This window comes from Myotis myotis, unplaced genomic scaffold (assembly GCF_014108235.1).
Source record: "Myotis myotis isolate mMyoMyo1 unplaced genomic scaffold, mMyoMyo1.p scaffold_m19_p_2, whole genome shotgun sequence".
Taxonomy (NCBI): domain Eukaryota; kingdom Metazoa; phylum Chordata; class Mammalia; order Chiroptera; family Vespertilionidae; genus Myotis; species Myotis myotis.
Genome location: NW_023416324.1, coordinates 19,126,890 through 19,149,197, shown reverse-complemented (window position 1 = coordinate 19,149,197; position 22,308 = coordinate 19,126,890). Strand labels below are relative to the sequence as shown.

At 59.1% G+C, this 22,308-nt stretch overlaps 1 protein-coding gene across 10 annotated transcripts in view; it reads left to right on the top strand.

Annotated features, from left to right (window-relative positions):
• The window catches only part of ADGRB2 (adhesion G protein-coupled receptor B2), a 36,049-nt gene that overhangs the window by 350 nt on the left and 13,391 nt on the right, over window positions 1-22,308 (top strand). For 3 of the 10 annotated variants that reach the window (XM_036351928.1, XM_036351927.1, XM_036351926.1), the window contains exons 1-8: window positions 6,491-7,283; window positions 18,321-18,404; window positions 18,659-18,823; window positions 19,960-20,124; window positions 20,742-20,906; window positions 20,988-21,155; window positions 21,230-21,331; window positions 21,483-21,589. In XM_036351928.1, coding sequence (XP_036207821.1) covers window positions 6,491-7,283; window positions 18,321-18,404; window positions 18,659-18,823; window positions 19,960-20,124; window positions 20,742-20,906; window positions 20,988-21,155; window positions 21,230-21,331; window positions 21,483-21,589 — 1,749 coding nt within the window. Of the gene's footprint in view, window positions 1-6,475; window positions 7,284-18,320; window positions 18,405-18,658; window positions 18,824-19,959; window positions 20,125-20,741; window positions 20,907-20,987; window positions 21,156-21,229; window positions 21,332-21,482; window positions 21,590-22,308 lie in introns of those variants that run through there. The other 7 variants (XM_036351934.1, XM_036351933.1, XM_036351932.1 and 4 more) reach the window with 5 other exon arrangements.

Below are 22,308 nucleotides of genomic sequence, written 5' to 3'. Positions count from 1 at the left end.
ACTTACAAGCCTGGGCCGAGGTCCCCTCGATCTCTGCCGAGTCCCTTTCCCGTCCCCTCCCCCTTACCCATATTTGTTAAAGCGGCCCCCCCCCCCATTCCTGACCCAGACCTTACCCCATCGCTGTCTCCAGTCTCCCTATCTCAGCGTGGATCCGGGCGGTGCGCCCCCACCCTCATTAGAAGTCCCCGTCCAACCTACAGCTCGATTATGTCACTCCCTTTAATCCCCCCTCCTGCCTGGACGCGGGACCCTGCTCCTCTCCTCCATTTCATCTCTGCCCGGAGCCCTTCCTGTCCCCATCTGCCCCGCATCGGTAGCCGACCATGCTTCCCCTCTTATTTCTGTCCGACTGCCCCTTCCCCCCATATCTATCTGTCCGGTGTCCCGCCATCCCTCGCCAATCTCTGCTGCAAGTCCCCTCCCCCCTCAGCCGGACTTGGGGCCGTGTCCCCCACGTCTGCTCAGAGCCCCCTCCTCTCCAGCCAGGATCTCGACTGGCCCTGCATCCCTGGCTCCCGTGTCCATCTTTGGCTGGAGTCTATCTGTCCACCCCCGGGGCATAGAGCCAGGGACCAAACGCACCCTCCCGCAGCCCCGGGGGCTGGCGTGATGGGCGCGGGAGGGGGCTGTAGGCTTTGAAGTTGGCGGCCGCTCCCGCAGTCGGCGGGGTCCCAGGGAAGGCGTCCCCGCGGCGGGTGTAGAGCGGGCGAAGGGTCTGGTGCTGGCGGGGGGAGGGGCTCCCGGGCCGAGAGACAGGGCCCGCCAGCCCGTCTTGCCAGCTGCCGACCGGGGCCCCGGGACGTCCTCTGGCGCCCCCTGCCCGCCGCCCTGGACCCACCACCCCCTTTTCCATTAGCCGGCAACCCCAGATTCCCGCAGCCCGAGCAGCAGTGGTGGCTGCGGGACCAGCGCTGGGAAGTCCCCGTGGAGAGGCGGTTGGGCGAGGCCGGGTGCTCCCTTGTGCTACCCCTGCCGAAACTGCTCTGGTCTTCAGGCCGTTTACTTTGGGGGTGCGGTGGGGTGGGGTGGAGAAGGCTCATCCTAGCAGCAATTCAGGAGTCCCTTGAGCACGGACCAGCAGGACTGGCCCCTGGATTTGAGGTGGGCTTGTCTGGGCTTGGGCAGTTGTCCCCAGGGAGCCTCTGTCTGTCTACCCGAGGGCAGTCCCTACTGGGTGGGAGGTGGGGGCATAGGTGGACTCTGTCTTGCTTGGGCATGGGGTAGGCAGTGGGGGAGTCCACCTGGCCCTGGACCAGCAGCCACATGGGGAGTGTCCCCTCACTGCCACAGGGGTGGGGGTCAGTGTGGACTCTGTACAGGGTATGCCCAGGTGGTGGTGGAAGCATGAGAAAGGTCTCCCCTGGACCACGATTGACAGAGATTTCCCCCTCTTCTTCCCTTCTCTGCCTTCTCTTTTTGTCTTCCCCTCTTCTGCACCCCGTTCCCCCCGTCCAGCCCCCCAAACACACACACTCTTAAGGAAGGAATAGGTCCAGGTAGGCAACAAAGTGAGGTCCTAACTAGCCTCTGCCCTCTCTCCTCCCTTCCAACCCCAGGTAATGGAGCTGAGTACGTAGTTAGGAACTCAGCTTTTGTCAGAGGACCTGGGTTCAAGGTGTGTGACCTGGGCGAGCTGCATAACCTTTCTGAGCCTCAGTTGGCCTTTCTATAAAATGGGTCAATGACGACTGCCTCCTGTAGTTGCTGAGAGAATGAAGTTAGATTGTTTAGAGTGTCTGGCATCTAATAATGCTCAATGGTGATAGGTGTGTTGGGCTGTTTCTCTTCAAGGCCAAGGTCAGGCCCCTCCCTACTCCACTCCTAATCCCAGAGGAGAAATGCAGAATAGGTCCTAGTGACTTCACTACAACCCCCAGGATAATGAAGCCAGAAAATGCCTCAGCCACCGCGTGGGTCCAGGGAGCCTGTGACTGTTGTTTCTCCGTCCCCAGCCATCCTTTAGCACCCGACCCGGCCACTCTGGGGTCAGCTCTGCTCAGGGTTGCCGAGGTCCTTGTTCAGGTGTACCTGGTAGAGGCTGGCAGGTGAGATTAATACAAAGAAACCCAAGTCAAGTCCCCCAGTGATAGGCTGCCTGTTAGCGGGGCCCACGTGGGAAATCAGTCACAGAGGAGCACATGGGGCACAGAGACGTCCGTCCCCCCCCCCCCCCCCCCCCCAGGTCAGATGCCATCAGTAACTTTCCAGGGCAGTTAGCACTCCAGATCGGAGTTAGGGGGCCACCTGACCTGAGGACCCCAAGAGTTTGAAGAACCCTGGCGTTGGCGTGAGCGAAGGGCTCCGACGTTCTGTTTGGCCGAAGTCCTGTCGGCAGTGTGGCCGGGCCCGGGTCCCACCTGGGAGTGGCGGCCTCCCTCTGGCCCTGGCAGCCCTGGCAGCCCTGACATGGGGGAACAAAAGCTTTCGGTTCCTGTAGCAACCGCGGCTCCAGCTGCTGCAAAGTTCCGGGGAGGCGGGCGGAGGGCGGCTGAGTCACCGCCCCCTCCCCCGCCGCCCACGCGGCTCCGCCCCGGGAACCGGGGGCCGTCCCTCACCCCCCTCCCTCCGGCGTGCAGGAGGCTCCGGAGCCCCCCTCCGGGACGAGAGACCCTCGCGAGGGAGGGGGGGGGCGACTCTCGGCCAGTCTGGAGGGAGGGGCCGCCTGGGGGCAGCTCGCCCCCTCCCTCCGGGTCTGCCCACCAGCCCCGAGGCTGGATGGAGGGTGTGCCCCCGCCTGGATGCCAGAGCTCAAGGAGAGGGGGCCCTTGAGGACCCCGCCCCTCCGGGTCTCCCCTCCCCCCTCCCCCGCAGGTGCGTGGGCAGGGGACCCAGAGGCCGGGACGGGGGTGCGTGCCCGCGCGTGGGCCTGGGTTCGGCCCGCAGCGAGCGCCGGGGAGGCGGAGGGTGAGTGACAGGCGGGCGGATTGGAGCCGCCGGTGGATGAATTCGACCGTCTAGCGCCCCGCCGCGCCCCTCCCCCAGCGCGGCCAGCGCTCCTGGGCCCGGTCGCCCAGCTTCCCCTGTTCCTAGCCGGCCGGGCGGAGAAGGGTCGATCCTGGGGAGCCCCAGAGACCCAGTCCTAGACTTGAGGTGCCCCACCCCGCCGCTCTGCTGCCCACCATCCCCGAGTCCTGCCTTGGTCCTTCCAGCTGCTGCGAAACCCTCTGATTCCCTCTGTGGTGCAGACGGGCAGCCCGCCGCTGGGCAGGCCTGTGGGGTCTGGGAGCAGGGGCCTGAGTGGGCCTGGGCAGAGGATGGGGTTCCGGGCTTGCTGGGCGGCAGACGTGCGGTGAAGTCTGCCTGAGGAGGGTGGGGGTCCCTGAGACCGAGATTACTCCCTCCAGCCACTCCCCCATCTCAGCCCGTTGAGGTCCTGAGGGAGGAGGAGGCCTTTGGATTATTCTCTCCTTTAACTTCCAGACCCAGGAAGTGCTTGCGCAGAGCTGACCTCCTCGCCTTTCCTGTGCAGTTAGTTCTCGGGCATGGAGGGTTGTGGGCTTACAGGTGGCAAATTGTGGTTCAACCCAAAGAACCTTTCCAGCGGCAGCAGTTGACCTCAGCAGGAAAGAAGGAGAGTTTGTGAGGTTCTGAGAAGAGGGAGAGGGAGCTTGTGAGCCCTCTCCCTGTGCTGGCCTCTGTGAGGCCGAAGGAGAAGGTGCATGCAGTCCTGGGGGCAGGGGGCCATGCTCAGGGAGGTTAATCTGGCTAATAACTAGGTAGGCTGCCTGTGAGGCAAGGATTCCTCTAGGTCCCCTCCCAGGGGAGGCGCTCTCTGACCTCGCCTGGAATTGGGCTCCTTGCGTTATTTTGTGTGTGGAGAGTGATATAAAGAGGGGCCCCTAAAAAGTCATATATCACAACAGCAACAGTGAGGCTCATGCGTACTCGGGGGAAATTCTGGAATTGGTGTGAAGGAGTGTCTGAAGGAGACAGCAGAGGAGGGGTTTGGGCAGGTTAGGAGGTGGCTCAATGCTGGAGAAGACACACTGTGGCTCTGAAGGGTGTGGACCTAGTGCTTCTTGGTGGGTTTGAACTATGGAGTAGGGGCCAGTGGAGGCCCTGGAGGTGGGGGAGTTGGGACTATGGAGTAGGGAGCAGCGGGGACCCAAGAGGCTGCAGGAACAGGAAGGAACAGCAGGTCAGCTCCTGCCTGACACTTAGCTGTCGTGTCCTGAGCCTCAGAGAACCCAATACCTGTGTGTGTTCACGCTGGAGAGTACATTTGCATCTCTGCCTCTGTGCACAAACGTTTGGCTCTTTATACCCTCATACATGTGAATGTGCACCGTCCTGTGTGCATGTGAGTTCCCACATCGGTGGTCTACACTCATCTATGTGCATGTGAATCTTTTTACACGCAGAACACCTGTGATCACCTGTCTAGCTATGCATCCATGCATACATACTTTTGTGTGCATGCCTGTAGGGCCCAAGGATGTTCCAGCCCATGTGTGTTGGTGTCTGTGTGGGGAGATTCCCGGCCTGCTCTAAGTGGGGGAGGCGAGGCCAATTAAAATGAGCTCCCACCTCCCCTCTGCTGAGCCCCAGCCATGGCCTGAATTTTGCAGCCTGCTTAAAAATAATTGGGGGCAGCGGGGGGATTGGATGTCAATCATTATCAGCCGCTGGCTTTGCTGGTGCTGCATCAGGCTGGGCGGGCTGAACAGTTTGGGACAGGGATAATGCAGGGTGGGGAAGACCAAGAGTCTGGTTCCTTTTTCTGGGGGAGGGACCGTGGAGACATAGCTTGCCTGACTTCTGCTGAAAAACTCCAGGAGGGTCTTTGGAGGAGCGTGGGGTAGCTCCTCCCCAGTAAATGGGGCTGCCTAGTGCTTGCCTGCCCCCACCCCCTAATTTGTGACTAGGGCTTGGGCCTGGCTCAGAACTGTAGCATGTGGGATCTGGGCAGCAAGGAGCTCCCTTCTACACAGGGATTGGAATTCTGAGGCTCTAATTCCTGCCCCCTGCCCCAACCTCCGGCCATGATTTAGACTCCTGAACAGCTGAGGGGAGATCCATCCCTGGGGAGCAGTTTTTCTTAGGAAAATCTAGCCGTACCTGTGAATATTCCTATGTTTGTGGCTCAGTTCCCAGAGATAATGGCTTGTCCATCAGGCCTGAAGCCTGAGCAAGGACGGGGACTGAGCAAGAGGCTGCTGGTGGGCGAGAGAGAAACCGCGCTGGGGCCTCAGGTCCTGAACTCCAGTGTGATCTTGAGCAGGCTGCCTCCCCTCTCAGAGCCTCATCTTTTTTCCTCTAATGTGGAACAAGCAGGCTCTCGGGGCCCATCCAGTGCTGTGAGCTATGCCGTGGACACGGAGGAGGAGGAGGCGGTGTGGATCGATTTGGGGGCAGGGCTGGAAGCGGGCCTGAGTAGGCTGTGGGCAGTGACTGTGTCCTGGCTAGTGAGCGGGGCACTGGCAGGTGTGCTGCCACCAGCTCTTGTCCACTCTGGCCTGACTGCCTGGTGGGTCTGTCAGGGTTGGACTTGGGTCCTGTTGCCCTCCCACACCTAGAGGATATTCACACTTGCTGGGAGCTCAGCTTAGGGCAGCATTTTGCTGGGCGGGGCGGTGGGGGTGGGGGTGGGGTGTGAATGTGGAAATCAATGAACTCTGGTTTCCATTCTTAGGACCCTGAAGACTCATGAGATTTGAGCCAGCCCTGGGGGAAATAGCAAGGGACAGAGGTCATGAGTGGGTGGTGTGGACTTTCAGGCCAGGGCTGTGGGAGCTAAGAGCAGGGAGACGGCATGGTGGCCTCACTGGGGGTGATAGGCCCTGAGCCAGGCGTTGGAGGATAACCCAAGACGGGAGGGGAAGATGGGTTTGTGGGGAATTATTGCACCCATTTCGCAGATGCCACTCCTGCTCGTTTCCACCAGGAAATCCACAGCAGCAATACTGTTGACGTTCATACGTGCGATGTCCTCCCATGAGCATGGCTCAGGTTGTACGCAGTCTCTGGCACACTGGTGGTCACGTCCCCCCCTTTTTTCTCCCACTCAGTAAAGCAAGTGAGTGAGAATGACATTGTTCCGGGAATAACCTTGAATCGCTTTGATTTATAAAAAAGCAAATCATCAAACATCGCTACTTTGACAATTACTGCTGGATTACGCATGACACACCGGTGACTGGGAGCAACAGTTCTGGAGAATACCAGCTGGGGGGTGGGGGTGGGGCTGGACTCTGTTGTCAAGCTGAGATGCTTGTGTTGATGGGACTGACCGAGGACCATAGGATAATAGTAACAACGACAACGAATGTTTCTTAAGCACGTACGAGATTCAGGCACTCTCCCCTGTCTTCATTCTCTAGGTAAGGAAACGAGGCTCAGAGAGGACAAGTCCCTTGTCTGAGATCATGCAGGTGGTCTTAGCCACGAGGCCCACGACCTGCAGCTTAGCCACAGGAGATTCAGAGCTCATGCTGGCTGTGCCTCGAGCCACTGACACTATCTCTTTCCACAGGGCAAGGGACATAGGATGACCCCAGCCTGTCCCCTCTTACTATCTGTGATTCTGTCCCTGCGCCTGGCCGCCGCCTTCGATCCCGACCCCAGCGCCTGCTCCGCCCTGGCCTCCGGCGTGCTCTACGGGGCCTTCTCACTGCAGGACCTCTTTCCGACCATCGCCTCGGGCTGCTCCTGGACACTGGAGAACCCCGACCCCACCAAGTACTCCCTGTACCTGCGCTTCAACCGCCAGGAGGAGGTGTGCACCCACTTTGCACCCCGCCTGCTGCCCCTGGACCACTACCTGGTCAACTTCACCTGCCTGCGGCCTCGCTCGGAGGAGGCGGTGGCCCAGGCGGAGTCGGAGGTGGGGCGGCCGGAGGAGGCGGAAGCAGCGGGGTTGGAGCTGTGCGGCGGCTCAGGCCCCTTCACCTTTCTGCACTTCGACAAGAACTTCGTGCAGCTGTGCCTGTCGGCCGAGCCCTCGGAGGCCCGGCGCCTGCTGGCACCTACAGCCCTGGCCTTCCGTTTTGTCGAGGTCTTGCTCATCAACAACAACAACTCCAGCCAGTTCACCTGCGGTGTGCTCTGCCGCTGGAGTGAGGAGTGTGGCCGTGCCGCCGGCAGGGCCTGTGGCTTTGCCCAGCCGGGCTGCAGTTGCCCCGGTGAGGCTGGGGCCAGCCCTGCCACCACCACACCTCCAGGTCCCCCTGCTGCCCACACCCTGTCCAATGCCCTGGTGCCCGGGGGCCCACCCCCATCTGCTGAGACCGACTTGCACTCGGGGAGCAGCAATGACCTGTTCACCACCGAGATGAGATATGGTGAGTCTGAGCAGGGCCTGGGTGGGGTGCCTGTGGCCAGGGGACTGATGGTGCCTGCTGGTGCCCATCTGGCAGATCCATATAGCTGTTCACCCATGTCGCCTCTGTGCCCAGCCTCGTCTAGATATTGGGGTCATCAAATGAATTAGGGTTACACCTCCCCCTTAAAGAGTTTCTAGTCTGGGTGTGTGAATGGGGGCACAGATCAGACAATGATTATGATAAACCCGGGGAGGGGACTGCCTAGATGGGCAGTCAGGGAAGGCTTCCTGGAGGAAGTGAAAAGGAGCAGAGATCTGAGGGACAGATGGAATTGAGCCAAGCCAAAGGAGTGGTGAGGGCATTCCAGGCCGAGTGAGCAGTGTGGACAAAGGCCCAAAGCTGGGAGTGACTGTGGAAGGGCCTGGCATTGCAAGTTGACAAGTTTGCCTGGAGGCTGGAGTAGGCAGGGAGCGGGGCTGTGTTCCTGCCCACATGGGTTTCTGATTTTTGGCAGTGGCCCCAGGGTCGGGGCAGAGGGAGATGCAGAAGAATGTGCCTGGGTGGAGAGGCCCAAGCTTCTAGGCTGCCTTGGAGGCCTGGGCTGGCTCAGCTCCCAGCATCCACTGTCTCCCCACTCTGGGCCCAGGTCTTCTGGGACTGAGGCCGCCAGCTGCTAGGGCTTCCTGCTGACTGGGCAAAAGCTCCCCGAGCCCTTGAGTCCTGCCTGCTCCTGCTTCCACTCCAGCTCCCTTCTGCCAACCCTTCCCGCTGCTTCAAGGCTCCAAACTCCTCAGCTGGACCCTGCGTGCCTACTGACCGGTGCTGGGCAGGGCCTGGCCAGGGGCCTGGCAGGGAGTTGGGTGGGAGGGAGGCAGATCTGGGATCTGATTCTTAGCTCTGGTACTAACGGAAGTTCCCTCCCCTCTCTGGGCCTCAGTTTCCCCATTTGGGATAACAGGTGTTGGCCAACTATCATGAGGCTGTCACACAGGGATATAAGTCAGAAGGAGCATCTGGATCAGCCTGAGAGAGGACCACAGGGAGGCGGTGGGGCTCGCGGGAGGGCTGCTAGGAGTATGGGAGGAGTATGATCTGTCCCCATCCCTGCTTTGGAGGCCAGTGTCATGGAGTTGGGTACTGCCTTTGACTGTTACCTGAAGTGGACCCCCCTCCCCCCGCTTTTGGCACCAATTTCTTGTCCATGAAATGGGGAGATATCCCTGAAGTAGTAAGAGGGAGTGTTTATCACGACAATCCTTTTGGGAAGGGGCTTCTCTGTCCCCCATGAGACATCTGGCATCATGCCCAACCTTGGCAAGTGCCCCATGGCCTTGCTCCGGCCTCTCTCCTCGGCCAGCGTGGCCTCTTAGCAGTGGTCAATGAAGCTGTCCCAGTGACAGCTAGGCCATGGGCAGGTTGCGGGCCCCGGAGGCTGGCCTGGGATTTAGTGCCTGCAGGAAGAAATTGAATTTCCCCTCTTTGTCGAACATCTGTGGAGAGTGCCAGGCATATATCAGGAGGTTTATGGCTCTTCCTGCCTGGCCGCCACTGCCTGTCACTCTGTGGGGGCCTCCATCCTGCTCAGCAGAGGGTGAGTTCTTTTGTCTGGCTTTCCCTGTGGTCCATCGGCCCAGTGGTCTGTAGTGGATGGAGCACGGCTCTGCCCTCCTGGGCAGGCACCATCTGGGCTGGCTGCCACATGAAGCATGGAGCCAGGAGCAGCCAGCTGGGCTTGGTTGAAGCCGGAAGCAGGAGTTGGTTGGTAGCTAGGGTGTCTTTGGGGATCAGAGAGGACTGGTTATAGGAAGGGCACCATCATCCCCACCATCATCCCAGCCTCTGCTGCAGCCTCTGTGACTGAGGATGGGCGGAGGTTGGATGCTGGTTATCCTTGGATGTGAGGCCTGGTATCCTTTCTGAGCAGGGAGCTCTGGGCTCCCAGCTGTTCCCAAGCCTGACTCTGTTTATGCCCCTTGTCCTGCTTGGCATGTTTCCAGGCTGCTCCGTGGGCTTGCCTGCAGGAAGGCCCTGTGGGGAGTTGCCGGGAGTGATGGGCATCAGCCGTCATAAGTGGGCTCACACAGCATGCTGGCGCTCACAGCTGGGCTGGCATAGCCTCTTTCTCTCCCCTGGTAAACAAGAGACTCTTCCTCTCTGCCACCTCCTCCCTTTTGCCACTCTGGGGCAAGACTCAGTTTATTCCATGTGGCAGGGAGTGTCTGAGGGCCAGTGGCGTCATCGGGGCCCAGGGTACTCTGTGCCTGGGGGCAGCACAACCTTTGCCAAGCCCTTGGCCTCATCTCCACACTTCTCTTCACCTCCTCCCCACTGGCCAGCTGGACACATGTACCCACTGTAGGAGGACCGGCTGGCACATAGAGCTGCCAGATTGAGAACAGGATTGGTGGGGATGGTGGTGAAGGCCAGGACCCTCCTTCTGGCCCCTTTGCCAGGGACTGGGGCAGAGAGCTGTGCTTACCTCCTCTGGGACACCCCGAGTATGGTCAGTGGCAAGGCCGGGTGGGGTGGGGCTGTTGGTACTGGAAGAGCGATGAGCCCTGGAACTGGTAGGCAGTGGCGGAGTGGAGTGCCAGGGCTCGCCTCAGAGCTGAGTGCTTTTGACAAGAAGGTACAGGCGCCTGTTAATTTCACGCAAACTGCCTTTGATAGATCTCTTGTTATTTTTGGTGAGTTGAGCCATAAATTTGTGCCATCTTGCCGCTGCAATCTGTTAAGTGGGGGGAAAGGAAGAAAGGGAAGGCAGGCAGGAAGGAGCTTGGTAGAGGATTGGAATGGAGGCTGGTAGAGGCCGGGGCAGGAAGGTGGGTTTCAGAGGGGGTGCCAGCTGCAGAGCCCAGCTCCTGGGGGCCGGCCACCACCTGCAGTGCCTGTCCACCGACCCTCCGTCCAGAGGAGGCACCAGCCGATGGATAGCTGTGCAAAGTGACACCTGAAAGAGAGTGTCTTTCACTCTTACAACCCCCTCCCTCCTCTGCCACACTCGCTGCCTCCCCCCAGGGGCCCTGTCCCACCCTTGTCTCCCCATCATCTGGGTTCCATTCCTAAGTCATGGCTACAGGGTGTGTCTGGGGTCTCCTGAGCGTCTGGCCAGGGAGGCAAGATCGGGTTCAAATCCCCTTTCTGCCTCTGCTGTTGTGTGTTACTTCCCTGATCCAGCCCCCTGTGACTGTCCATTGTGGCCCAAACTCCTCAGCCTGGCCTGCTAGCCCCACCCCGGACCCAGCTGCCACCTGCTTTTCAGCCTGCCCTCTAATTCTCTCCTCTTTCAACCAGGGCTCCTCACTGGCCCCTGAACTCCCTGCTTTCTGGCCTCCCTACCTTTCCTTGGGCTGTTTCCCTCACCTGGAATGCCCTTGCCCTTGTTTATCCAGAACTTGCGAATCCTTCTAATACAGCTCACGCCCTGTCTCTGACCTGGCCTGCCCAGTCCTGCATTGGCCTTTCTCCTCTCAACACTCAGGCCCTGCTTTTGGCCAGCCTGGTCTGGCGGCAGGGAGTGGGGCCGACCTGCCTGTTTGGGGCTCAGGCATGGGGGAGGCAGAGCCTCTCTCTGGATGGGGTGGAGGAGACCGAGCACACACAGTGCGTTTCCTGGGAGATCCTTTCAGCCCTGACCTGTGCTGCTGGAGCTCTGTGCTCTGTCGCGGGAAAGCATGGGGCACAACCCGCCGCCCCCCCCCCCCCCCCCTGCATCTCAGCAGGGCCGAGCCCCAGCCCATCCGCCACACACGTCTTCATGTCTTTATCAGAGTGCAGTTTGTGCCAGGCCTCGGGCTGCCTCAGACGGAATGAGATCCAAGGTAGACCAGACACCCCTTCTGCCCTTTGGTGGGGGAAAGCGACCGCTAGTGTACAGTGTGGTCAAGGCCACAGGCCGAAGTCGCCCAGCCCAGCTTCAGTTCCTGACCCCACCACTGATTAGCTGTGTGACCGCGGGCAAGTTTCTTCACCCCCGTAAAAGGGGGATGGTAGAGCTATTCCACAGAATAATGGGATTAACCAAGAGAATGTGGGTAAGTGCTGAGCACAGTGCCTGGCACGTGGTTCGTCCTTACTGAATAGTTGACTGTTGCCATAATTTAGTGTAATAGGTGTGATGTACATGTGCTGATGTCAAGGGAGAGGAAGAGTAAGGGGTTAAACCACAAAGGGATGAGAAGGCAGTTTAAAGAAGGTGATTCTGAGTTGGGTTTTGAGGAGTGAATAGGAATTCACTAGCCTGTGACATTTTCCCTCAAATTGACAGGTTTTTAAAATTCTTTTTATGAAAAAGAAACTTTATATCATAAATGGAAAAAGGTGTATTACTTCTTTGAAATAGAAGATAACCAAAAAACAACCACAGTGTAAACAAAACGACGTTATCAAATTCTAGCAAAATGCTCATCCCTCCTCTCAATGTTTTAGAGAAATCAGCATGTGCGGGGGAGGTGTTACAGTCTTCATCTTTCATGCACTAGGAAGGATTAAAAGTAAGGCGACCATATAAGTCATCATCTAAACCGGGACCTTTTTGAGGTGATAAAGGGGGAAGAGGTGCTGTTAATTACATCAGGGCAACAGGTGCAACCTGGACTATCCCAGGCAGATTGGCAGAAGTCACCCTAATTAAAAGAGACATGGAAAGGGGATACGTTCCTCTGTCCATGATCCGGTGCTATTTCATGGCACTTTTGTGAGCCACCCCAAGTCATTTCCTGTTGCGTGCTTTGTGAAACCCCGTAGGAGCAAGGGCTTTCGATGTAGAGGAAACAGCCTGTGCGAGGGTATGGAGGTGTGGACCCGCCAGGTAGGGGGAGATACATAGACTGAGGTTACTGGACAGTACTACCTCCCCCACGGTGGTAGGAAATGGGGCCAGGGTTCTGACTGCCGTCTGCAAATACTGCGGCCTCACCCTATTGGCCGAGGGCTGTAAGTGAGGCAGCGAGAAGCTGGGTGTCATGAGGGAGACAGCGTGAGTCAGATGTGGTCTCTGCTCTCGAGGAGCTCCTGGCCACGTGGGGTTGGTGGCAGGGACCCAGCCAGCTAGCTCTGCTGGGAGGCTGGACAGATAGGCCCGCAGCTCGGGGCGGAAGTCATTGGAGGGGGGTTGGCATTGTGGCTGGGTTTCTGGTCTCAGAGGGACACCCAGCCTGGCCTGTGGAGGCAGAGCCTAGAGGTTCCAGAAGCCACCGCCCTCTGCCCCTGCACCCCTGGGATTCTGACGCACTATGGGGTACAAGAAGCACTGCTGGGGCTGGGGAACCGCATGTCATCCGGATCAGTTGGTGCCTCCTCAGGGCTGCGGGGTCAGCCTCGGGGAGGACGCAGAGAGCCGGGGGACTGCTTTGTAAATCGCACCGCTCTCTGTGGAAGTGATTATTATCGTGGTTATTTTTAACAAGTTCCTGACAAAAGAAGCTGAGGAGGCTGGACTGTGTGGAGTTTGGGGGGGCAGAGTCTGCAGTCCTGCTCAAATGACAGCGAGCCTGTGCCCACCCTGCCTGCCCGTGCCCGAGGTGAGACAAGCATGGCTCCTGTAGGGGTGGGTGGAGGAGCCCTCAGAGATATCTGACCCATGCTTGCTGAATGCCTGTCTTGTGTCTGGCTGCTCAGAGCTAGGTCCCCTGTGTAAGAGGGGCAAGGGAGATTGAGACCCTACCTCCGGGCTCACGAGAGGGATAAATCCAGGATACTCACAGCTGCAGCAAGAGGCAGCCTGGGGTCTAAGCCACGGAGAAGGGACCAGCATACCCAAACCCCTGTGTGGACAGCCTAGGAAGGCTTCCTGGAGGAGGTGGCACTTGCCATGTAGAAAATGTTGGCAGACTGATGCGGATGAAGGGAGGCAGCACCGTTAGCAGATGCACATAGAGGGAGGGAAGCATTTGTATATTCAAGGGAAAACAAGATGGGGTGGCAGCTCCTTTTCATGGAGAGGTTATTATACTCCACGTGGGCCGTATCTCTTGTTTCCTTTTATTCTCACAATGAACCTGTGATAGAAAGTGTCATCTTTATTTTCAGTTGAAGATTTTTAAGCTCAGAGAGGTGAGGTGACTTGCCCAAGGGCACACAGCAAGACTGTGGCAGAGTTGGGAATCAGACCTACATTTGCCTTGCCCCTACATCTATGTTTTTCCCACTCTCCACATGGCCCGCCAGTGTGTTTGGCTGCCTCATGGGGAGGGGAGAACAGGACTGGGCAGGCCAGTAGGGGCCGGAACATGCCAGGCTCAGAGGTTGACACTGTGGCTGTAGCACTGGGAGCCACTGAAGGTTCCTCAGCAGGGGAGTGTGTCTGGAGCCAGGTTCCTAGACAATCACTTTGGAGCCTGCAGAGGAGAATCAGGCTCACCTTGGGGGAGGGGGAGGGGGAGGGAGTTAGATGTGCAAAGGACCAGTTAGAGAGTGGTGTGAAACAGGATAACAGAGGCAAGTCTGAGGGGCTCTGGTGGGGCGAGGGAGTGCCTTGGGGTCCCCTGGGAATTAGGAAAGGTGCCTCTGAGGAGGTCCAAGTTGAGCTGCATTTTGTCAGAGCCAGCACAGTTCAGTGGAAAGAGCATGGCCTCCAGAGTCAGGCAGGCCTGGGTTCGAATCCCCACCGGCTTCTCTTCAGTGAGAGACGTTGGAGGCTCGCTCCTCATCAGGGAATGGGAGAGCCCGTCCTAACGAGGAGGGAATGAGGATGCAGTATGCCCGGCGACTGGCTCGCAGCAGTTGTGTAGTGAGGGTTCCCTTCTTCAAAGCAGAGCCGGTCAGGGTCAGAGGTTGATCCGGGAAGCCTGTCCCAGGCAGCAGGTCTGTCGGTGCCCGCGTTAGGCAGCCAGGAGGGAAAACCGATAGATGGCAGGCCTGTGAGCATCCGAGTCCCCGGTCCAGTAAGGCCTCAAGCTCACTGGGTGCGACACTTGGGAGTTTTAGGGGTGCTCACACCCTTTCCTGGGCCCCTCCTTGTCCTCTTGGCTCAGCTTCCTCTCAGACTCCCCCTGTTCTGGGCCCAGAGCCAAGCTGGCTGGGGCCTGCACGGGGTAGATGCTGTAGATGCTGAATAAACGCTTGTTTCAGTAGGTGACACCTCTCGCCCTATCTGTCTTCTTCCCCCTTGGGCGAGAGCTGGCTCTCACATGCGGGGAAATAAATAGCGGGCCACTCCCCCGAGGGAGGTGGGCTGGGGTGGCGGGAGGGCAGTGGTGCGGGCCCTGCTGTGTGGCCTTGGACTCCTCCTTCCCCGCTCTGGCCGCCGGGAGCCTAGGAGAGGGACTCCAGCTAGCCCTGGGACAGGTTCTGATTTTCAATGAGGGTGGGTTCGAGCAAACACCACCATCACGTCTGGTTGTACTGTGGGGCCGGCCTCCACCGGGCTGGCGAGTGCCGAGCAGAGGACTGGAGGCCACAGGAAGCAGTGAGTCCCCGACAGCAGGCCAGGCTGCTCTGTCATTGCTTCCTGCGTGACGGTCTCCCTGGATGCCAGGCTGGTGGGGGGTTTGTCACAGACACGATGATGGTCAAGACACCAAAACAGGAGCTGGATAAGGGGATTCTTGGCTCGATTTGCAGCAGATTGAAGGCTTCTCTAGAATGTTTATTCATAAATGGCTGTCAGGTTCATTAATAAGTAGGTGGATGGCTGCTGGGCAAAGCTGATGTTCAAGATTATAAATGGCTGTTTCCAGTGACCCTGCCATGAGGTGGGGGGAGGAAGCTTAGGAGCAGTGTGTTGATTGATAGTTCCCTGGACCGGATTCTGTGTGGGCGTTCACTGCGGCCAGGGAGATGGCTCACCCACAGCCTTCCTTCAAACGGCTCATGGGTGGGAGGAAGTTCAGACAGTCAGAAGATGGAGTCATCTGTGAGGAGAGGGCACACAGAAGAGGGGGCAGCCAATTCTGCCTGGGAAGTGGGGGACAAAGAAGACTTCACAGATGAGGGATCATTTGAGGTGGGTTTTGAAGGTCAAGTAGGAGTTTTCCAGGCAAAGAAGGTGGGGAACAAGCAGTGGAGGTTTGAGAGGAGATGATGATCCTGTTTTGAACATGCTGAGTGTGAGCCCTCCCCCCACATCGGGAGACTTGTACAGGAGGCAGCAGACTAGATAGGAGTGAAGGGGGCGGGGGGCGTCTGGGATAATGGCTTGGCAGCAGCCATTCAGAGGGGTTAATGAAGCCTGCAGGAGGGATCCAGAGTGTGCAGTGAAAACAGGACAGTGTGGATGCCTGAAGCAGCAGGAAGATGGACCAGTAGGCAGACTGGGCCCGAGGAGCCAGAGAGGCAGGAGGAGAGCAGGAGGGTCAGGGAAGGGAGTGATTCAAGGCAGGAAGAATGAACGGGGACAAATGCTGCCCAGGGGTCAAGTGAGACGAGGCCTGCAAAGTGTCCATAGGATTTAGCAGCAAGGAGGCCTGGGTGACTTTGTCAAGAACGGTTTCAGCAGAAAGATGCGGTCAGAAGCCAGACTGCAGTGGATTAGCAGGCGAGGTGACAGTTGAGCCAGGACGTAAGTGGCAGGTGAGAAACCGGAGTGCCAGCTGCGAACCACTCCTTGATGGCGAAGAGGAGCCGGAGGGCAGTGGCCGGAGGAGGCTGGAGGGTCAAAGGAGGGCTCCCCCCGGAATGGAGGCAGCCTGGGCACATTCCTGGGCTGCGATGAGGAGAGCATGCTGAGGGGATGCTGATGGGCGAGGGGGAATGGATGGAGCCCTCCTGGGAAGACGGGAGGAGCGGGATGCGGGACCAGCTGAGGGGCTGGCCTTTGTGAGGAGAAGAGCTGCAGCAAAGTTGGGAGGTGGAGGCGTGGGACAGGAAGTGTGTGTGTGTGGTCCTCCTGTATTATAGCTTCTGCTTTTTCTGTAGCGAGCTTGTCGCCGAGGGAGTGGATGGAGATGGGCTTGAGGAGCGGGGTCAAGGTCTGACACAGCCCGCGAGGTGGGGAGTGGGGAAGGCAGGGAGCCGAGAAGGGCTGCTGAGAAGCCTGGGTGCCCAGCGGATGTGCAGCCTGAATCTGTGGTGGTGCCAGTTGGCACAGCTGTAGATTTTTTCAGCAGCCCGGGGGTGGGTGTGGAGAAGGCGGCTTGTCACACGGCTCCGGGGTGGGGGACTGGCTGAGCGGGTGTGGTGGGAGGGCCCGGTGAGCAGATTCAGAAGCTGGCAGGCGTGGCACCAACACCTTCTCAGTGGTCCCAATGGAGGTAGGGCCCAAAGTGAGGCCAGGAGGCCCCTTAGATACTATTCAAAGGGAGGAGGCCCGGGGACTGAAGGGTGGCATGTGTGGGTGAAGGAGGGGTGGACGTTGGGAGGGGAGGGGAGATGATAAAAATGAACCAGACAGCTCCTGCCTCCTGAGCATCCGCCATGTGCCCAGCTGTATGCTGAGGGCTTCATGGCCTGCCATCAGGGAGCATTCGAGTATTGTGTCATATTGTGTCAAAAGGAGGTCAGAGAGGCAGAGACGCTTGCCCAGGGTCACACAGCTGGGCAGTGCCCACGCCCCAGTCGGGATCCAGGCTTGCCTGACTCCAAAGATGTTTGTGGGTCCAGAGGCAGAGATGGTGAAGTTCTGGGGAGGGAGCAGAGCCGGTCTTAGGACTGGCGGCTGAAGTGGAGCGAAGGGCCTGGCTGATGAGACTAGACGCTGGGCTGAGTGGCAGTGGAAGGCCCCCTGGACAGCAGTTTCCTCAGGTGGCCACTCTTCATGCCCGTCAGGAAGAGCTGCTCTCAGACGCAGAGCCTGGACTGGGCGCCAGGGGCCAGGAAGAGCACAGCCCTCTTGGGTTCCCTTAAACCAGTGGTTCTCAACCTTCTGGCCCTTTAAGTACAGTTCCTCATGTTGTGACCCAACCATAAAATTATTTTCGTTGCTACTTCATAACTGTCATGTTGCTACTGTTATGAATCGTCATGTAAATATCTGATACCCAGGATGGTCTTAGGTGACCCCTGTGAAAGGGTCGTTCGACCGCCAAAGGGGTCGCGACCCACAGGTTGAGGACCGCTGCCTTAAACGCAGTGCCTGTTGTGTGCTGGCGAGGCTTTTAGAAACAGGAGAGGGCCTGGGGGTTGGGGAGGGGAGTGCCTTCTGGTCTGGGGACAGCGTGGGCTGAGCCCGGTCCCCAGATGCTGTTCCAGCCCCACTTGCCCAGCAGCCCCTACATGAGCTGGGTCTTTGCCCTCTGCACTCGTGCCTGCCCATCCCTGCTCCCAGCCTGTGGGGCAGGGCCTGGATGAGCTCGGGTCTGAGCAGGAGGAGCCAGCTTTGGAGAACGGGAGCTCCCAGCCCCTCCTCTAGCGCTGGTGGCGCTGCCAAGGCCGAGAGCCCTGTGAGGTTGGGGCTGAGGCAGCATTGCTGCTGGCCGAAGGGGCAGTGCGAAGGAGGGTCAGCTGGATGTGGGCACCTGCCCTAAGCCCTTGAGTCTCAGGGGAACTGCCTTCTGAGCTGGGCCTTCAGGTCACAGTCCAATGCTGCCTGGGGAGCCACATCCAGGCCCCAGACCCAGCCCTGGCTTGGCGTGAACCGTGCCCCAGGGGCAGGCTTGCGGGGTGGTCACAGCTGCCCGGCTTGGGTGTTTGTCAGCCCTTGGAGTCAGCCATGTGAGGGGAAAGAGCGTGAGTTTCCGGCTCACCAAGTTGTGTGGTCTTGGACAAGTCACTTCCCCCTCTCTAGCCCTCAGTTTCCTCATCTCTAAACCGAGAGGGGGTCCCTACTTCCCTGGGGAGGATTAAAGAGATGGGTGTGGCCAGCACGGCACAGAAGTCTCCCAGAGCTCACGAAGGAGTGGCCACTCCCCTCCATGCTCCCCAGTCTGCCTGAGGCAAGAGGAGGAAAAGAAAGTTGTGAGGTTGTGGGCGAGTCCTGTGTGGCCTTCTGAGCCTCAGTTTCCTTATCTGTAAAATGGTGGTGGTGGGGCAGGGGGCAGGACTTGATGCTCTCTCAGCATCGTCTGCAGTTGGTTCCAGACCCTCAGGCTGAGGGCGAGCGAGGCTGCCCTCTCTGTGCCATTCTGGCAGGACGGAGCTGGCCTTGGCTAAGCCCCTGCCACCACCTCCGTGTTCCAGGTGAGGAGCCGGAAGAGGAACCAAAGGTGAAAACCCAGTGGCCGAGGTCTGCAGATGAGCCTGGGGTATACCTGGCACAGACAGGTAACTCGGGCCCGCCTCCCTTCCTCTGCGGCGGGGGCCCGACTGTGTGGCTTCCGGTGGCATGTGTGCTTGGCATGTGCCCGTCTGTGTCTATGTTCCGGAGCTCAGTCGCATCTTTCTGCCACGTGAGGCCTGTGGGCAGGGCTGGGTTGCCTCCTGAAGGGCTTGCCACTTGGGGTCAGGGTAGGAGGATTCCTATGAGACTGGATGCTTGGAAGGTGCCCCCTGCCGCCGACGCTGCCCCTCTCTTGTAGGTGACCCAGCGGCTGAGGAGTGGTCCCCGTGGAGCGTGTGTTCCCTGACGTGTGGGCAGGGTCTGCAGGTGCGGACCCGCTCCTGTGTGTCCTCCCCCTATGGGACCCTGTGCAGCGGGCCTCTGCGGGAGACCCGGCCCTGCAACAATTCAGCCACTTGCCCAGGTATGCCCATCCTCCCCGCACGGTCTGCCCGCAGGTGAGGGCCCCCCTGGGACTTGGGCAGGTCAATCTTCCTTTCGTTCAGCAAATCTGACTGTCCCCCACGCTGTGCCTAGCCCCACCCAGGGCACTGGGGACATAGATGGATCAGACCAAGGCCCACACCAGTGGGCTGGGTTCTGGGCACATCACTCCCCAGATGCCTGGGGCCTGATAATCAGCTTATCTTTTTACCCTCTTTGCCCTTCGTGTTCCCTATGCTCTGACCACACCAGCACCCCTGCACTTTCCCACTGCCCTGTATTTCCTTATTCTTGTCCTATTCCCCACCGTTCCCACCAGGACTATTAAAATTCAGCCTGTCATTCATGATATAAGACAAATGACCTTAAAAAAAAGAAAGAAAGAAAGAAAGAAACCGTCCCTGATCATCCCTTCCCTCCTCTGATTCCCCACCCCACTCCCCAGGGAGCCTCCTGTGGCCCCCGAAGCCTTCCCCAGTTCAGCATGGAGCTGAGAGTGTGCATGTGCCTGCTGGGAGGGGGAGTCCTGGGCTGGGGCCGCTGGCGCAGTCCTGCTCCTCACGCCCTGAGGGAGTGCAGTGGTGCCTGGCCTGGCTGTGGAATTAAAGTAGGGCTACCTGGGAAGGGGGACTTAATACCTGGGGGTGTGGCAGAGCTTGCAAAGGGCTGGGGCAAAGCTGTGTTCTGGAGTGAGCTCTTGTGTCCGTGTCCACGTAGAGGTTCACGTCTGTTTGTGTGTCCATGCGCTTGGGGCCAGAGGGGCACTTCTGCTCCAGGCCTGCTGTGTTGGCTTCTGGCTCTGGGTCTGGGGGTGGGAGGGATACAGTAGGGTAGGGTACGTGTAGGTCTTGAGTCTTTGCCTGGTCTTCCCTGTGCTCCCAGGAGAGGATCCCCTCCTCCCCTTCTGGGCCGATCCCAGGCTCCTGTCTGGGTGTCCAGCGTGAGTTGGGACTATAAACTGTTGTCATCCACACCTCCCGCCCCCCCAAAGGGTGGGTCCAGGACAGAGCCAATGAGGAGCGGTCGCAGAACTGCCGGAGCTCCTGATTGGTGGGTGGATGGGCAGTGGGCGGGGCCAAGGTGCAGCCTAGCCCCCAGCCACGTGCTTCCTTGCAGTGCACGGCGTGTGGGAGGAGTGGGGGTCCTGGAGCCTGTGCTCCCGCAGCTGCGGGCGGGGGTCCCGGAGCCGGATGCGGACCTGCGTGCCCCCCCAGCACGGCGGCAAGGCCTGCGAGGGTCCCGAGCTGCAGACTAAGCTCTGCAGCATGGCTGCCTGCCCGGGTCAGTAGCGCCCAGGGGCTTCCAGGCGGGCGCTGCCCAGCCGGGTGGGGGTTGGGGTCGGGAGACTCGGAGGAGGCAGTCACGTCCCGTGCCCTGCCTCTGGGGGCCCCATGACCAAGCATGGGGAGACGGTCAGCGGGGGAGGTGACCTGGCCCAACCCGGTTGGAATTGGCATATGGTGACCCCATCCTTGGGGGTCTGCTTGCCAGTGCCCTTCCCCCGAGTCCTGGGCTACCCTTGCTGTTCATAGCGCTTTGGTGCTCATGGCCTCCTGGGCTGTGGAAGGACACGAAGCTGGGCCTAAGTTAGAGAACGATCGATCAGAAGGTGGCCCGTTTCCCCAGCCAAAAGAATGTGTGCCTCATGCTGAGTGGAGAGGTGCCTTGAGTCCTTGGAGCTGGTGACAAGCAGGCGGTACCCAGCCCCGGCACCACCTGCTCACTCCAGCCCCCTTTCACCCTCCACTCCCCCCTCTTCATCCTCCCCTCTCTAGTGGGTTTGGCCTGACTCTAGTACCAATGCTAGCAGGCCCTGCCATCTCCCTGCGGTGCTCTGCCCCCACCAGTTCCCACACCCCTCGCTCAACGGCCGCCCCTGCTTGTGTCTCCCCATGCAGTGGAAGGTCAGTGGCTAGAATGGGGTCCCTGGAGCCCGTGCTCCACGTCCTGTGCCAACGGGACCCAGCAGCGCAGCCGGAAGTGCAGTGTGGCAGGTCCAGCCTGGGCCACGTGTCCGGGGGCCCTCACTGACACCCGCAAGTGCGGCAACCTTGAGTGTCCCGGTGAGTGCTTGCAAGGGCGGCAGGTGGCCATTCCGGCCCTGGGGGCACCTGAGGCTGTTCAATGCCCCCCCTCTCCTATAGCCACAGATGGCAAGTGGGGGCCATGGAACTCGTGGAGCCTGTGCTCCAAGACGTGTGACACGGGCTGGCAGCGTCGCTTCCGCATGTGCCAGGCCACGGGCGCGCAGGGCTATCCCTGCGAGGGCACCGGAGAGGAGGTGAAGCCCTGCAGTGAGAAGAGGTGCCCAGGTATTGCTCGCAGGACCCTGGGGGCTGGGGAACAAGCATGTGGGCCTGGCTGAGCCCCGTCCCTGTACCCACAGCTTTCCATGAGATGTGCAGGGACGAGTACGTGATGCTGATGACGTGGAAGAAGGCGGCTGCTGGCGAGATCATCTACAACAAGTGTCCCCCCAATGCCTCAGGTGAGGGGCAGGTGCTCCCCCTCAGGCCCCCACGCCTGTCATTCTTGCTGCCCCCTTCTGGGTTTCCAGCTTCTTGGATCACCCTGAGGTGCAGAATGAAGTGGGTGAGAGCTCAGCTCCCACGCCCAGCCCTCTGTCCTGTCCCCTGCAGGGTCTGCCAGCCGCCGCTGTCTCCTCAGTGCCCAGGGCGTGGCATACTGGGGGCTGCCCAGCTTTGCCCGCTGCATCTCCCACGAGTACCGCTACCTGTATCTGTCAGTGAGTGTTCCCTGCTGGGCTGGGGCCGCACAAGATCTACCCCAGATGCTCGTAGGGGGCGGAGGGAGTTTCATTCTCACACATGCCCATGTGCCTTGGCATATATACGCTGTGCTCACTTCTGCCTGGCTGTGCCTCTCCTTGTCTGGCAAACTCCTACTCATATCTCAAGGCCTAACTCTCATGAGTGTTCCCTTATCCCTGGTGCCTACCTCTGTTCCTTCAGCTTTTCAGTCATTAAGTGTAATGAGTGCTCTTCAGTCATTAAGTGTAATGAGTGCTGTCCTGCTAGACTGGGAGCTCCTTGATGGCCAAGGGACAAAGTTGAATTTATTTTTGTGTCCCCAGTGCCCAACTTAGGGCCTGTCTCGGGGTAAGAATGTTGTCAGTGAATGTGGCCTGTGTGTACTTGCTTGTCTGAGTATAATTGGTATTAGTTCTGTGCTTGCGTTTGGAACTTGTATGAGAGAGAGAGAGAGAGAGAGAGAGAGAGAGAGAGAGAGAGAAGGAATATGAATATAAGGAGCTACACTCCAGAGAGAGAGAGAGAAGGAATATGAATATAAGGAGCTACACTCCAGAGAGAGAGAAAGAGAGGATATGAAGATGAATATGAATATAATGAGCTACAGTCCAGAGTGCGCCTGACCCTTTTTGGGATGGGGGATACCCTATCCTGTATCACGCTTATCATCTTTATATGTACATCTGAGCACCTT